At 35.8% G+C, this 14,125-nt stretch overlaps 1 protein-coding gene across 1 annotated transcript in view; it reads left to right on the top strand.

Annotated features, from left to right (window-relative positions):
• The window catches only part of LOC133336590 (uncharacterized), a gene marked incomplete at its 3' end in the record, with an annotated part of 62,781 nt that extends 53,747 nt beyond the window's left edge, over nucleotides 1–9,034 (top strand). Inside the window, exons 7-8 of the mRNA XM_061544870.1 lie at nucleotides 7,330–7,439; nucleotides 8,869–9,034. Of these exons, the coding sequence (XP_061400854.1) occupies nucleotides 7,330–7,439; nucleotides 8,869–9,034 (276 nt within the window). The remainder of the gene's footprint in view (nucleotides 1–7,329; nucleotides 7,440–8,868) is intronic.
• Nucleotides 9,035–14,125: the final 5,091 nt, after the last annotated feature.

Raw genomic sequence — 14,125 nt, 5'->3', positions numbered from 1 at the left:
AGGCAAAAGGAAACGAGATAGACCCATGGTTCCTTTTGAGAATATGCATAGAATCACTTTTGAAGTCGATTTATGCATGTCCAACCGTCCGTCTGTCTGTCCATGTTAAATTGTAAACAAAGTACAGGTCGCATTTTTGATTCGAATTGGATGAAACTTGGCACAGCTTATTTAGTTGGCCCAAGGACGAACCCTTTTGAAATTGGTGAAAAATCGGGTCAGATTTAGATATAGCTCCCATGTATATTTTCGTCTGAATTAATGTAAATGGTGCACGAACGAATCTATATGATTTTTGATTTGTACGAAATTTGGCACAACGTACTGAATTGAGCCTGGAGTGATGTCTGCCAAGTTTCGTGTAAATCGGTTCAGATTTAGATATAGCTCCTATATATATTTTCGTCCGATTTACGGTAAATGGTGCGCTAAAGGCCCTATATATCTTTCGATTTGCACGAAATTTGGCATAGTGTACTGAATTGAGGCTAGAATTATGTGTGCAAAGTTTCGTGAAAATTGCCCCAGATTTAGATATAGCTCCCATATATAGTTTTTCCGATGTTATGTAAATGGTGTACCAAAGTCCCTATATATCTTTCGATTTGCACGAAATTTGACACAGCGTACTGAATTGAGGCTAGAATGATGTGTGTTAAGTTTCGTGAAAATCGGTTCAGATTTAGATATAGCTCTCATATATATTTTCGTCCGATTTTGTCTTCAATGATGTACCAAAGCCCCTGAACTTCTTTCGATTGGCACGAAATTTGGCATAACGTACTGAATTGAGCCTAGAGTGATGTGTGCTAAGTTTCGTGAAAATCGGTTCAGATTTCGATATAGCTCCCATATATATTTTCGTCCGATTTAAGGTAAATGGTGCACCAAAGTCCCTATATATTTTTTGATTTCCACGAAATTCGGCATAGCGTACTGAATTGAGGGTAGAATGATGTGTGTCAAGTTTCGAGAAAATCGTTTCAGATTTAGATATAGTTCCCATATATATATTTTCGTCCGATTTTAAGTAAATGGGACTCCAAAATCCCTATGTACCTTTCGAATTGCACGAAATTTGGTGTAGCGTCCTGAATTGAGCCTAGAATGATGTGTGTTAAATTTTGTGAAAATCGGTTCAGATTTAGATATAGCTCCCATATATATTTTCGTCCGATTTAAGGTAAATGATGCGCTAAAGGCCCTATATATCTTTCGATTTGCACGAAATTTGGCATAGCATCCTGAATTGAGTATAGAATAATGAGTGGAGAGTTTCGGGAAAATCGGTTCAGATTTGGATATAGCTCTCATGTATATTTTCGTCCGATTTAAGGTAAATGAATGATTGGCTTGGATTTATTAAAAAATATTTTGGATAAGATTTTTTATTTTTAAATTTGCTTCAAATTCCAAATTTTCATAGAGATTATGTTCCGTCTGCTCCTCTGCTGTTTACAAAAAAAAAAAAACTAACATCTAACTGAAAATCGGACATTCAACATATCTGCAGAACTAACTCATGTTTCTCTAATGAAATTTATAATTAACTGTTTTGAAACCCAAAAAAACACACACAAATTCCTATTCATTAGCATTGCCATAACCAAGCTGTTGTTGTTGTTTACTCCAGACAATAACAACAACACCACAAAATTCCTTGAAGTGCTGCCAAAATGATGTTAGGATACTATTTTGCCAAAAGATAATTAAATCTCAATTTTTGTGTGTTGAGAAATTTTCAAACAACAGCAGCAGAAGAGAAAATATTTCTTTTTTTCCAGCTGCTAATTTAGTTATAACTCTGTTACGGACCGGACCCGGCGGGGCGGGGACGTGGAGATAGAAGAGAAGACACAAACAAGGAAATATTTTTGATGTGTAGATTTCCATCATTTTCTCCAATTCCCAGTCCGACATGGTACATCATGATCAACAACACTACAATCATATTTCATTTGGGCGCCCCCCCAAAAGTATGCTTTACATTACTGGGTGTTGAAAACATGACTGAGTGTGAGTGTGTGTTATAAATTTCTAAGCTTTAAATAAGTGTGGCAAAAAACATTACTAAAGCCAAAGCGAATATAGAAATGATGTTTGTTGGTGTTCGGAGGAGGGGTGGGGAGGTGATGTAGTTGCAAAATTTAGCCGGGGTATGGGGGTACATGTGTATGGTGTGTGTGTCTCCTTGAAATATTTCTGCTGATATGTTCAACAATAAAAACCAGAAGTCATATTAGCATCATTAGTTCATAATTTATCAAAGTCAATTTAATGGTGGAAACAACAACAACATCGAGGAGGAGAAGAAGAAGTACAACAACAATAGCAACCAGGAAAACTCTAATGCAAATAAATTCACCGGAAATATGCAAAGTCTTCCATCGTTCTTAGAAATTCATTTGCATGGAACAATGCCAATCTATTAAACGATTTATTTTTCTTGTAGAATACCCCAAGGGGATCGCTTGAGAAAAAAATGAAAATAAAAAAGTTCGTTTTGCAGAGATTTTTATGAGTTATTGCAACAAGTTTAATGTGTTGTCGTTTTTATACCCTTCGCCATACTGTGGTACAGGGATAAACTCACAGTTCCTTTTGAGAATATGCATACAATCACTTACTGAGTCGATTTGTCCGTCTGTCTGCCCATGTTAAATTGTAAAGAAAGTACAGGTCGCATTTATGATCCGATTTGGATGAAATTTGGCACAGCTCACTTATTTGGCCCAAGGTCAAACCCTATTGAAATTGGTGAAAATCGGTTCAGATTTTGATATAGCTCCCGTATATATTTTAGTCCGATATAGGCACCAAAGTCCCTATATATATCTCGATTTGCACAAAATTTGGCATAATTTACTGAATTAGGTCCAGGACGATGTGTGCTAAGTTTCGTGAAAATCAGTTTAGATTTACACATAGCTCCCATATATATTTTCGTCCGATTTAAGGTAAATTGGGCACCAAAGTCTCTATGTATCTTTCGATTTGCACGAAATTTGGCATAGCGTACTCAATTAAGCCTAGAACGATGTGTGTTAAATTTCGTGAAAATCGGTTTAGATTTAGATATAGCTTCCATATATAGATTCGTCCGATTTTAGGTAAATGGTGCACCAAAGTCCCTATATAGATCTCGATTTGCCCGAAATTTGGCATAGAGTACTGAATTAGTATCAGGATGATGTGTGCTAAGTTTCGTGAAAATTGGTTTAGATTTAGATATAGCTCCCATATATAGAATCGTCCGATTTTAGGTAAATGGTGCACCAAAGTCCCTATATAACTTTCCATTTGTACGAAATTTGGCATAGAGTACTGAATTAGGTCCAGGATGGTGTGTGCTAAGTTTCGTGAAAATCGGTTTAGATTTAGATATAGCTCCTAAATATAGTTTTGCCCGATTTTATGTAAATGGTGCACCAAAGTCTCTATATATCTTTCGATTTGCACGAAATTCGGCTTAACGTACTCAATTAAGTCCAGAACGATGTATGTTAAATTTCGTGAAAATCGGTTCAAATTTAGATATAGCTCCCATATATAGATTCGTCCGATTTAAGGTAAACGGTGCACCCAAGTCCCTATATATCTCTCGATTTGCACGAAATTTGGCATAGAGTACTGTATTAGGTCCAGAATGATGTGTGCTAAGTTTCGTGAAAATCGGTTTAGATTTACACATAGCTCCCATATATATTTTCGTCCGATTTAAGGTAAATTGGGCACCAAAGTCTCTATATATCTTTCGATTTGCACGAAATTCGGCTTAACGTACTCAATTAAGTCTAGAACGATGTGTGTTAAATTTCGTGAAAATCGGTTCAGATTTAGATATAGCTCCCATATATAGATTCGTCCGATTTTAGGTAAATGGTGTACCAGAGTCCCTAAATATCTCTCGATTTGTACGAAATTTGACACAGAGTACTGAATTAGGTCTAGAATGACGTATGTTAAGTTTCCTGAAAATCGGTCCAGATTTAGATATAGCTCCCATATATACTTTCGTCCGATTTTATGTAAATAGTGCACCAAAGTCTCTGTATATCTTTCGATTTGCACGAAATTCGGCTTAACGTACTCAATTAAGTCTAGAACGATGTGTGTTAAATTTCGTGAAAATCGGTTCAGATTTAGATATAGCTCCCATATATATAATCGTCCGATTTTAGGTAAATGGTACACCAAAGTCCCTATATAGATCTCGATTTGACCGAAATTTGGCATAGAGTACTGAATGATGTGTGCTAAGTTTCGTGAAAATCGGTTTAGATTTAGATATAGCTCCCATATACCCTTTCGTCCGATTAGAGGTAAATGGTGCATCGAAGTCCCTATATATCTTACGATTTGCACGAAATTTGGTATAGCGCACTGAATTGAGCCTAGAATTACATATGTTAAGTTTCGTGAAAATCGGTTCAGATTTAGATATAGCTACCATATATATTTTCGTCCGATTTAATGTAAATGGAGGACCAAAGCCCCTATATATCTTTCGATTTGCACCATATTTGGCATAGCGTACTAAATTGAGTCTAAAATGTGGTGTGTTAAATTTCGAGAATATCGGTTTAGATTTAGATATAGGTCCCACATACATATTTTAGTCCGATTTTAGGTAAATGGTGCACCAAAGTCCTAATGTTTGTCCGATTGACACGAAATTTTGCACAACGTACCATATATATTTCGAACGGGTGTCGGATTGAGATTATTTTGATTTCATCCAAGCTTTGTCCATCTTATTAGTTTTTCCAAACTTAGTATTCTTCCTCCTATAGCAGAGCTGCATGTATTTTCTTGCTATAGGAATGCTGGAGGCATTTTTTCTTCCTATAGGCGAGATGCAGGTATTCCTCTTCCTAAAAGAAAACTCTAGGTCTTTTTCTTCCTAGAGAAGAACTGAAGGTATTCGTCTTCCTGTGGAAGACCTGCAGGTATAATTCTGCCTTTGAAAGACGTGCAGGAGTCTTCTTCCTGTGGAAGAGCTGCAAGTATTTTTCTTCCTATCGGAGAGCTGGAGGTCTTCTTCCTAGATTAGAACTGCAGGCCTTTTTCTTCTTAGAGTAGAACTGTAGGTATTCTTCTTCCTATGGAAGAGCTGCAGGTTTTCTTATTCCTGCGGAAGAGCTGCAGGTATTCTTCTTCCTATGGAAGAGCTGCTGGCATTCTTCATATAGGAGACCTGGAGGTAATCTTCTTCCTATAGGAGAGCTGCATGTAATTTCCTTCCTACTGGTAAGCTGTGGAAGAGCTGCTGGTATTCTTCCTATAGGAGACTTAATCTTCTTCCTATATGAGAGATGCATGTAATTTTTTTCCTACAGGAAAGCTGTGGAAGAGATACAGGACTTCTTCTTCTTCTTGTGGAAGAGCTGCTGGTATTGTTCTTCCTGTGGAATACCTGGAGGGCTGCATGTAATTTTCTTGCTATACGAATGCCGAAGGTATTATTTTTCCTGTGGAAGACCTGCAGGTATTCTTCTTCCTAGATGAGTACAGTAGGTACAGAAAGAGCTGCAGATATTCTACTTTCTTTGATCTACGTCTAAATATAGTTTCCAACATTTATTTCTAAACAATTGGAATATATGCCTAAGAATAGCCTTCAGAGAACATTTTTAAGGCTTCAAAAATATGTTTAAGAAATTTGAGCCTAGGCTAGGAACCTAAACACATTTTTTTAAATCCACACCTTTTTAAGGACTTTCGAATTTTAAATTTAAATTAAAATTTTCTTCTTCTACTTCGATTTTTTTCCAACCCACAATGTTACACATTTTAAAAGGGCGTATTAATTTTTACGATTATTGTCCGACATTAACCTCAATAAGCGGACTTTTTTATTATTGTTTAAATGCATGCTCTAATAACTAGCCCTTTAGATTTTATAAAAATTCCGCATTAAACACACATACACATGTATACATACATGTGTGACGATTATGAGGAAGAAGAGTAGGGAAGAAAAAAATTTTAAATGGCTCTTCAAATTAAAAATAACCCAAATGGAAATATGGGGAGAAATTCTTGCATTTTTAATAACAACATTAAAATTAACGAAGGATGGGGGTGGCGTATGAGTATTATTATTTCAGAGAGGGGTGGCGTATGATCAATGGCACAGGAAAAATATAACGCATACGCACCTTAATCCTCCAAAAATTCCAAAAGGAACCCATTCATCTCAAAAGAAAAAAAAATTCTGAGACACTCAGGACGAAATTTTTCTATAGAAAAAAATTCGGAGACCCTCAGGTCGCTATTTTTTTCAATAGAAAAAAATTCGGAGACCCTCAGGTCGCTGTTTTTTTTTTATAGAAAAAAATTCGGAGACCCTCAGGTCGCTGTTTTTTTTCTATAGAAAAAAATTCGGAGACCCTCAGGTCGCTGTTTTTTTCTATAGAAAAAAATTCGGAGACCCTCAGGTCGCTGTTTTTTTTCTATAGAAAAAAATTCGGAGACCCTCAGGTCGCTGTTTTTTTTTCTATAGAAAAAAATTTGGAGACCCTCAGGTCGCTGTTTTTTTCTATAGAAAAAAATTCGGAGACCCTCAGGTCGCTGTTTTTTTCTATAGAAAAAAATTCGGAGACCCTCAGGTCGCTGTTTTTTTCTATAGAAAAAAATTCGGAGACCCTCAGGTCGCTGTTTTTTTTCTATAGAAAAAAATTCGGAGACCCTCAGGTCGAAGTTTTTTTCTATAGAAAAAAATTCGGAGACCCTCAGGTCGCAGTTTTTTTTTCATTTTTGGTTTGCCATCTCCCTCTCAAATGTCCTTGCCATTTGTCCACCTTGTCACCTAATCAAAAAATCCATTAAAAGCCCTAAGCCAATACCTGCCAGTCCCCACAATTTGTATGCTTATACAGATTTTTTTCAAAATCCCCAAAAATTCATTAAAGTCCATTTGCCAGAGGATTACAATGATGTAGAGTTTTCATCATCGTTCCAGCTACTAAGCTCATGTATGATATTATTAGCCTTGACCACCCTCCCTCTCTTTGTACCTCTCATAAATATTTTTTGCAAAAGGGTGGTGGTAGGCAATTATTGTGATGTTATCCTGTGACATGAAACATCTGCTCATGAGTGGGCTAATAATCATAAACTCGATGTCATATTTGGCCATAAAAGGCAAATATGAGAGGTACTTCAGAGCAAAACCAGGGGAAAAAATAAAACAGATGTTCACTTGATTAATTAATTATTAGGAAACTAATTTGCGGGTCCTCCTTGGGAGAGGATTATTATTAGTTGTAATATTTCTTCTTCTTCTTTTTCGAATATTAATTTATCTATGTTTTTTCCTTTTTGCAGAACCTTCACCACTCTATGATAACAATCATTATCATGAGGAATGTTTACGCTGCAATTCCTGTGGTCTGAATTTGACTGGGCGCAATCAGAAAAGGGCCAGACGATTCAAGGTAAGTTGAAATATACCTAAAATATTAATTATCGGTCCATGGGGCGTATAACTAATATTAATTGTGGTAACCAAGGGGACGTATAAGTGATATTATGGGGAAATATGCAACATACGCAGCCCTATACCCCTTTCAAAGGAAGAAAAAATTAAGAATGAAAACGAAGTTCGAAGTTTTTTTTTTCTATGAAAAAAAAATTCGAACACCCTCAGGTCGATGTTTTTTCAATAGCCAAAAATTCGGAGACCCTCAGGTCAAAGTTTTTTCTATAGAAAAAAATTCGGAGAATCTCAGTTCGAAGTTCTTTTTTCTATAGAAAAAAATTCGGAGAACCTCAGTTCGCTGTTTTTTTTCTATAGAAAAAAATTCGGAGAACCTCAGTTCGAAGTTCTTTTTTTCTATAGAAAAAAATTCGGAGAACCTCAGTTCGAAGTTCTTTTTTTCTATAGAAAAAAATTCGGAGAACCTCAGTTCGAAGTTCTTTTTTTTCTATAGAAAAAAATTCGGAGAACCTCAGTTCGAAGTTCTTTTTTTCTATAGAAAAAAATTCGGAGAACCTCAGTTCGAAGTTCTTTTTTTCTATAGAAAAAAAATTCGGAGAACCTCAGTTCGAAGTTCTTTTTTTCTATAGAAAAAAATTCGGAGAACCTCAGTTCGAAGTTCTTTTTTTTCTATAGAAAAAAATTCGGAGAACCTCAGTTCGTTGTTTTTTTTTTTCTATAGAAAAAAATTCGGAGAACCTCAGTTCGCTGTTTTTTTTTCTATAGAAAAAAATTCGGAGAACCTCAGTTCGCTGTTTTTTTTTTTATAGAAAAAAATTCGGAGAACCTCAGTTCTATAGAAAAAGAACCTCAGTTCGCTGTTTTTTTCTATAGAAAAAAATTCGCAGAACCTCAGTTCGCTGTTTTTTCTATAGAAAAAAATTCGGAGAACCTCAGTTCGTTGTTTTTTTTTTTCTATAGAAAAAAATTCGGAGAACCTCAGTTCGCTGTTTTTTTTTTCTATAGAAAAAAATTCGGAGACCCTTAGGTTAAAGTTTTTTCTATAGAAAAAAATTCGGAGAACCTCAGTTCGTTGTTTTTTTTTTCTATAAAAAAAATTCGTTCTATAGAAAAAAATTTTTCGCTGTTTTTTTTTTCTATAGAAAAAAAAATTCGGAGAACCTCAGTTCGCTGTTCTTTTCTATAGAAAAAATTCGGAAACCCTGTTTTTTACCTTCAATTGCGTTAACTTTATGTCCATAACTCATACGCCACCCCGTCTGTGTTGCTTTTCTATTAATATTACTTATACGTTCCCCTCTAGGTTTCTATTATTATTACTTATACGCCACCCTGGGGCCTTTGAAAGTAATATTGAAATTATTTGTAAATAAAAGTTGACCTGATGTTGTTGATATTATTTTTTGTTTTTCTCTTCCACCCTGCAGAACCATATCCTTTGCGACCTGCATTTTGCAGACGTTGCCCTCATGGAGTGCTCCGATTTTATGCAACAGCTGAGAAGCTTTAAACCGCAGTCGCTGGGTTGTGCTGTTGCTCGTCGCAAAAGTTCGACAACATTAATATTTCCACTGCCACCGCAGGCATGTTCAGGTAAGTCCAAAAACCACCAAAAGGATATTCATGCGAAGGACATGGGAATATAAATTTGAATATTTGAATTTTGAAAATTGTGGGTAGAAATTTCCAAAATGGGGGAGATTTCTCTCACCAGCAATAGTAGTCAACTGAATATTTAATTTCTTTGCCTGTATTATCCTGCCAGTCATTGTGAATTTGAATTAAGGACAATAACTATTCACATCCTTGCTCATAGTTCCGACAAAAAGACCACTAGTTATCTATGAGTAAATCTACAAGCACATAGAACTATAAAATTGTACCTCTCCTTCTACCATCCCTGGGCACAATGATATGCTCCCTTTTGTGTCATTTTCATCCTTCAAGGATAATTTACTCAACAAACAATTTGCTCTTGACTCAGACTCCCATTACCCAACATCCGGCAGATGAATGACAATATTTGCCGAAGAAGAGCTCTTGATGATTACCGAACCAGATGTGAATAGTTATCCTTTTTGTCCCCCTTTTTGCTATCCTCACCAATGAACACTCAATATCCTTGCAGGATAATTAAAGCCATATGGAATTATGAATATTAAAATAGACATCTAGAGATTATTTACTTAATAAGGATCGGAATTTTATTCGAAAAATTATTTGTTACTCAAATTGCTTGGAAATTCTGAAAGAAGAAGAAGAACAGCAACATATTTGCTTTCTAAAACAACAATTAAAATTAATAACAATCATACGCATGATGGGTCAGAGATAAATAATAACAGTCATACGCTAGAAAAAAACTCCGACCTGAGGGTCTCCGAATTTTTTTCTATAGAAAAAAACTCCGACCTGAGGGTCTCCGAATTTTTTTCTATAGAAAAAAACTCCGACCTGAGGGTCTCCGAATTTTTTTCTATAGAAAAAAACTCCGACCTGAGGATCTCCGAATTTTTTTCTATAGAAAAAACTCCGACCTGAGGATCTCCGAATATTTTTCTTTAGAAAAAAACAGCGAACTGAGGTTCTCCGAATTTTTTTCTATAGAAAAAAACAGCGAACTGAGGTTCTCCGAATTTTTTTCTATAGAAAAAAACAGCGAACTGAGGTTCTCCGAATTTTTTTCTATAGAAAAAAACAGCGAACTGAGGTTCTCCGATTTTTTTTCTATAGAAAAAAACAGCGAACTGAGGTTCTCCGAATTTTTTTCTATAGAAAAAAACAGCGAACTGAGGTTCTCCGAATTTTTTTCTATAGAAAAAAACAGCGAACTGAGGTTCTCCGAATTTTTTTCTATAGAAAAAAACAGCGAACTGAGGTTCTCCGAATTTTTTTCTATAGAAAAAAACAGCGAACTGAGGTTCTCCGAATTTTTTTCTATAGAAAAAAACAGCGAACTGAGGTTCTCCGAATTTTTTTCTATAGAAAAAAAACAGCGAACTGAGGTTCTCCGAATTTTTTTCTATAGAAAAAAAAACAGCGAACTGAGGTTCTCCGAATTTTTTTCTATAGAAAAAAACAGCGAACTGAGGTTCTCCGAATTTTTTTCTATAGAAAAAAACAGCGAACTGAGGTTCTCCGAATTTTTTTCTATAGAAAAAACGTCCGACCTGAGGGTCTCCGAATTTTTTTCTATAGAAAAAAAACTGCGAACTGAGGTTCTCCGAATTTTTTTCTATAGAAAAAAACTACGAACTGAGGTTCTCCGAATTTTTTTCTATAGAAAAAAACTGCGAACTGAGGCTCTCCGAATTTTTTTCTATAGAAAAAAACTGCGAACTGAGGTTCTCCGAATTTTTTTCTATAGAAAAAAACTCCAAAAAAATTTGGAGACCAAGAGGTCGGATTTTTTTCTATAGAAAAAAATTCGGAGACCCAGAGGTCGGAATTTTTTTCTATTTCTTTATTAAAGTCCATCCTTTGGACATTAATATTAATTTTTAATTAACAGCCCTTGTTGGCGTATGAGTGGCGACAGCACTCATACGCCCCATACATCATTGTCGTTATTTTCTCTCCCTTTCTCTCCCTTTCTCTCTCTCTGTCTCCCCCTCCCTTTCACCCTCAACTGGTCACATAAAACCAGACACTGATCCATTCATCTTTTATTTAACTTCTTAATTAAATGAATGTCTTGAACCATCCATAAATATATTTTTGAGGGGGTGGGGGGATAGTCGAACCCAACCCATCGGAATTATGTTACGTGCCACTTACGTGACGTGATGATAAGTTATTTGAAAATAGATTATAATAAAAACAAATTCGTTACACTATTTCCATAAAACAACAACACCAACAAATATGTTATGATTAACGTTATGCTACTGCAATATTTTATTTCGAACTCCCACGTAGCTCGCTCTACCCCTCTCCATGGCTCTCTCACACACCAACACCCACACACTTAAAGGTCATAAATAATAAAAAGCAACCTTTTCCAGGTTCGGTCGTTCGTTCGCAAAGAAATCACATTGTTTTCTCTTCAAAAAAAAAATCGTTTTTAGATTCCGTCACGTTTCTTAGCTGCTGCTTGGTGGTCCTGGTGTGTAGGTGATGGCTTCTTTGGGAGTGTGTGTGTGAGTGCTTGTCCCCAAATATATATTTGCCATTTATTGGTATTGTCAGTTAGTTTGTTCCTTGGAGTTCCGTAAGCAAATCGATGAACAAAGTTATCAATGCCATAAGCAACATATTTTTTGTTTTTTATTTTCCTTTTCTATGTCTTCTTTTCCATTGTTGTTTTTGTTGTCGATTTCTTTTATTTCTTTTCTGGTTGCTGTTGACTGATATTTGTTTCGGGTGAAACTAATAAAAACAGCCATTGTTTTATATCGATTTGCTACGTGTCCTCTGACAACAGGTAACGAACATTGCGAATCGAAATACAAATAGGGACTTTGGTGCATCATTTACCTTAAATCGGACGAAAATATATAAGGGAGCTATATCTAAATCTGAACCGATTTTCACAAAACTTAGCACACATGATTCTGGACCTAATTTAGTACCCTATGCCAAATTTCGTGTAAATCGAAAGATAATTAGGGACTGTGGTGCACCATTTACCTTAAATCGGAAGAAAATAAATATGGGAGCTATATCTAAATCTGAACCGATTTTCAAACTTAGCACACATCATTCTAGGCTCAATTCAGTACGCTGTGCCAAATTTCGTGCAAATCAAAAGATATATAGGGAGTTTGGTGCACCATTTATTTAAAATCGGACGAAAATAGATATGGGAGCTATATCTAAATCTGAACCGATTTTCACGAAACTTCGCACACATCATTTTGGACCTAATTCAGTAACCTATGCCAAATTTCGTGCAAATCGAAAGATATATATTGACTTTAGTGCACCATTTACCTTAAATCGGATGAAAATATATATGGGGTCTATATCTAAATCTGAACCAATTTTCAAGAAATTTTACACACATCATTCTAGGCTTAATTCAGTACGCTATGCCAAATTTCGTGCAAAGCGAAGGATATATAGGGTCTTTGGTGTACTGTTTACCTAAAATCGGACGAAAATATATATGGGAGCTATATCTAAATCTGAATCGATTTTCACGAAACTTGGCGCACATCATTCTAGACTTAACATAGTACGCTGTGCCAAATTTCGTGCAAATCGAAGGATATATAGGGTCTTTGGTGCACCAATTACATAAAATCGGAAAAAGCTATATATGGAAGCTATATCTAATTCTGAACCGATTTTCTCGAAACTTACCACTCATCATTCTAGGCTAAATTCAGTACCCTATGCCAAATTTCATACAAATCAAAGGATAAATAGGAACTTTGGTGCACAATTTACCTAAAATCGGACGAAAATATATATGGGAGCTATATCTAAATCTGATTTTTCACAATTTCTATAGCGTTCGTCCTTGGGCCAAATAAGTGACCTATGCCAAATTTCATCCAAATCGGAAAATAAATGCGACCTGTAATTTGTTTACAATTTAACGTGGACAGACAGACGGACGGACATGCATAAACCGACTTAGAATGTGATTCTATGCATATTCTCATAAGGAACCAGGGGTCTATCTCGTTTCCTTTTGCCTGTTACAAACATATGCACAAAGACATAATGCCCTGTACCACAGTGTGGTGAAGGGTATAAAAACTCCAGGCCTTGACTAGGAACTTAGAAAATTAATTTTAAGAAAATCAAATTAGGCCTCAGAAAAACCAGTGAGCGAAGCAGTATAGTTGGACAGGGCCGACCATATGATACCCTACTCAACTACAATGGAGTTCTAACTTTCTTAGGAAGTTTATTCCAAGTCTGGGAAATATTTCGTGCCCGATTAGAGGTCAACAGCACATCTTCCATACACTGACATATTTTTCCGAATATTACTAATATTCAGTACAACCCTTCTAATTACTTGTCCTGATTGACTTCAGCGTGGGTTGTATGGTGATGATCGGCTTATAACTATGGCCTATAGATCGATTCGAAAAATTGCAAAAAATTAAGTTTTCGGTCCACTTCATCCCAAAATTATTATCTGATCATCACCGAAAATTATAAGCGCTGTCGTTGACCATAACTGGAACCTCATGGAAAATTTCAAAAAGATCAGGGCTATACTTCCGCCCTCTAGTGCTGTAATGGGTTACTAAATAATATCTCAGTACGTAAACACCTGTAAATATTTGCGTGTAACTCCCACTTGCGTACATACTACAATGTAATTAGTATCAATTTAAAGGTCAGCCTCTCCTCTTGGATTTACTATCAACTTATTGGGTCCATATCCTTTAGGAGTAAAAATATACGCCATAGAATCCAAATTTTTGTCATTTTTCATACAAAAGTCTGGGTCCATTTGACCCGCTAAATATTGACCGATCTTTATCAAAACAGGCATGTTTATTCTTTGGCCCGATCCCCTTCTCCATGCAAAATTTCACGATGTTCGGGCCATAATTGCGGCATCTGGAGTGATCAGAAAAACCGAAAAGAATTTAGTATTTGGTCCATTTCATCCCCTAAATATTATCAGATCTTTGCCAAAAACAATAGGGGTCTTCATTGGCCAGAACCCATCCTACATGCAAAATTTCGTGAAAATTGGTTTATAACTGTGGCCTGTAT

This window comes from Musca vetustissima, unplaced genomic scaffold (assembly GCF_032173495.1).
Source record: "Musca vetustissima isolate MV318-11 ecotype Yass unplaced genomic scaffold, APGP_CSIRO_Mvet_v1 utg38391, whole genome shotgun sequence".
NCBI lineage: Eukaryota > Metazoa > Arthropoda > Insecta > Diptera > Muscidae > Musca > Musca vetustissima.
Note: the sequence above shows the minus strand (reverse complement) of the source record. Positions and strands in the feature narration are given on the sequence as shown.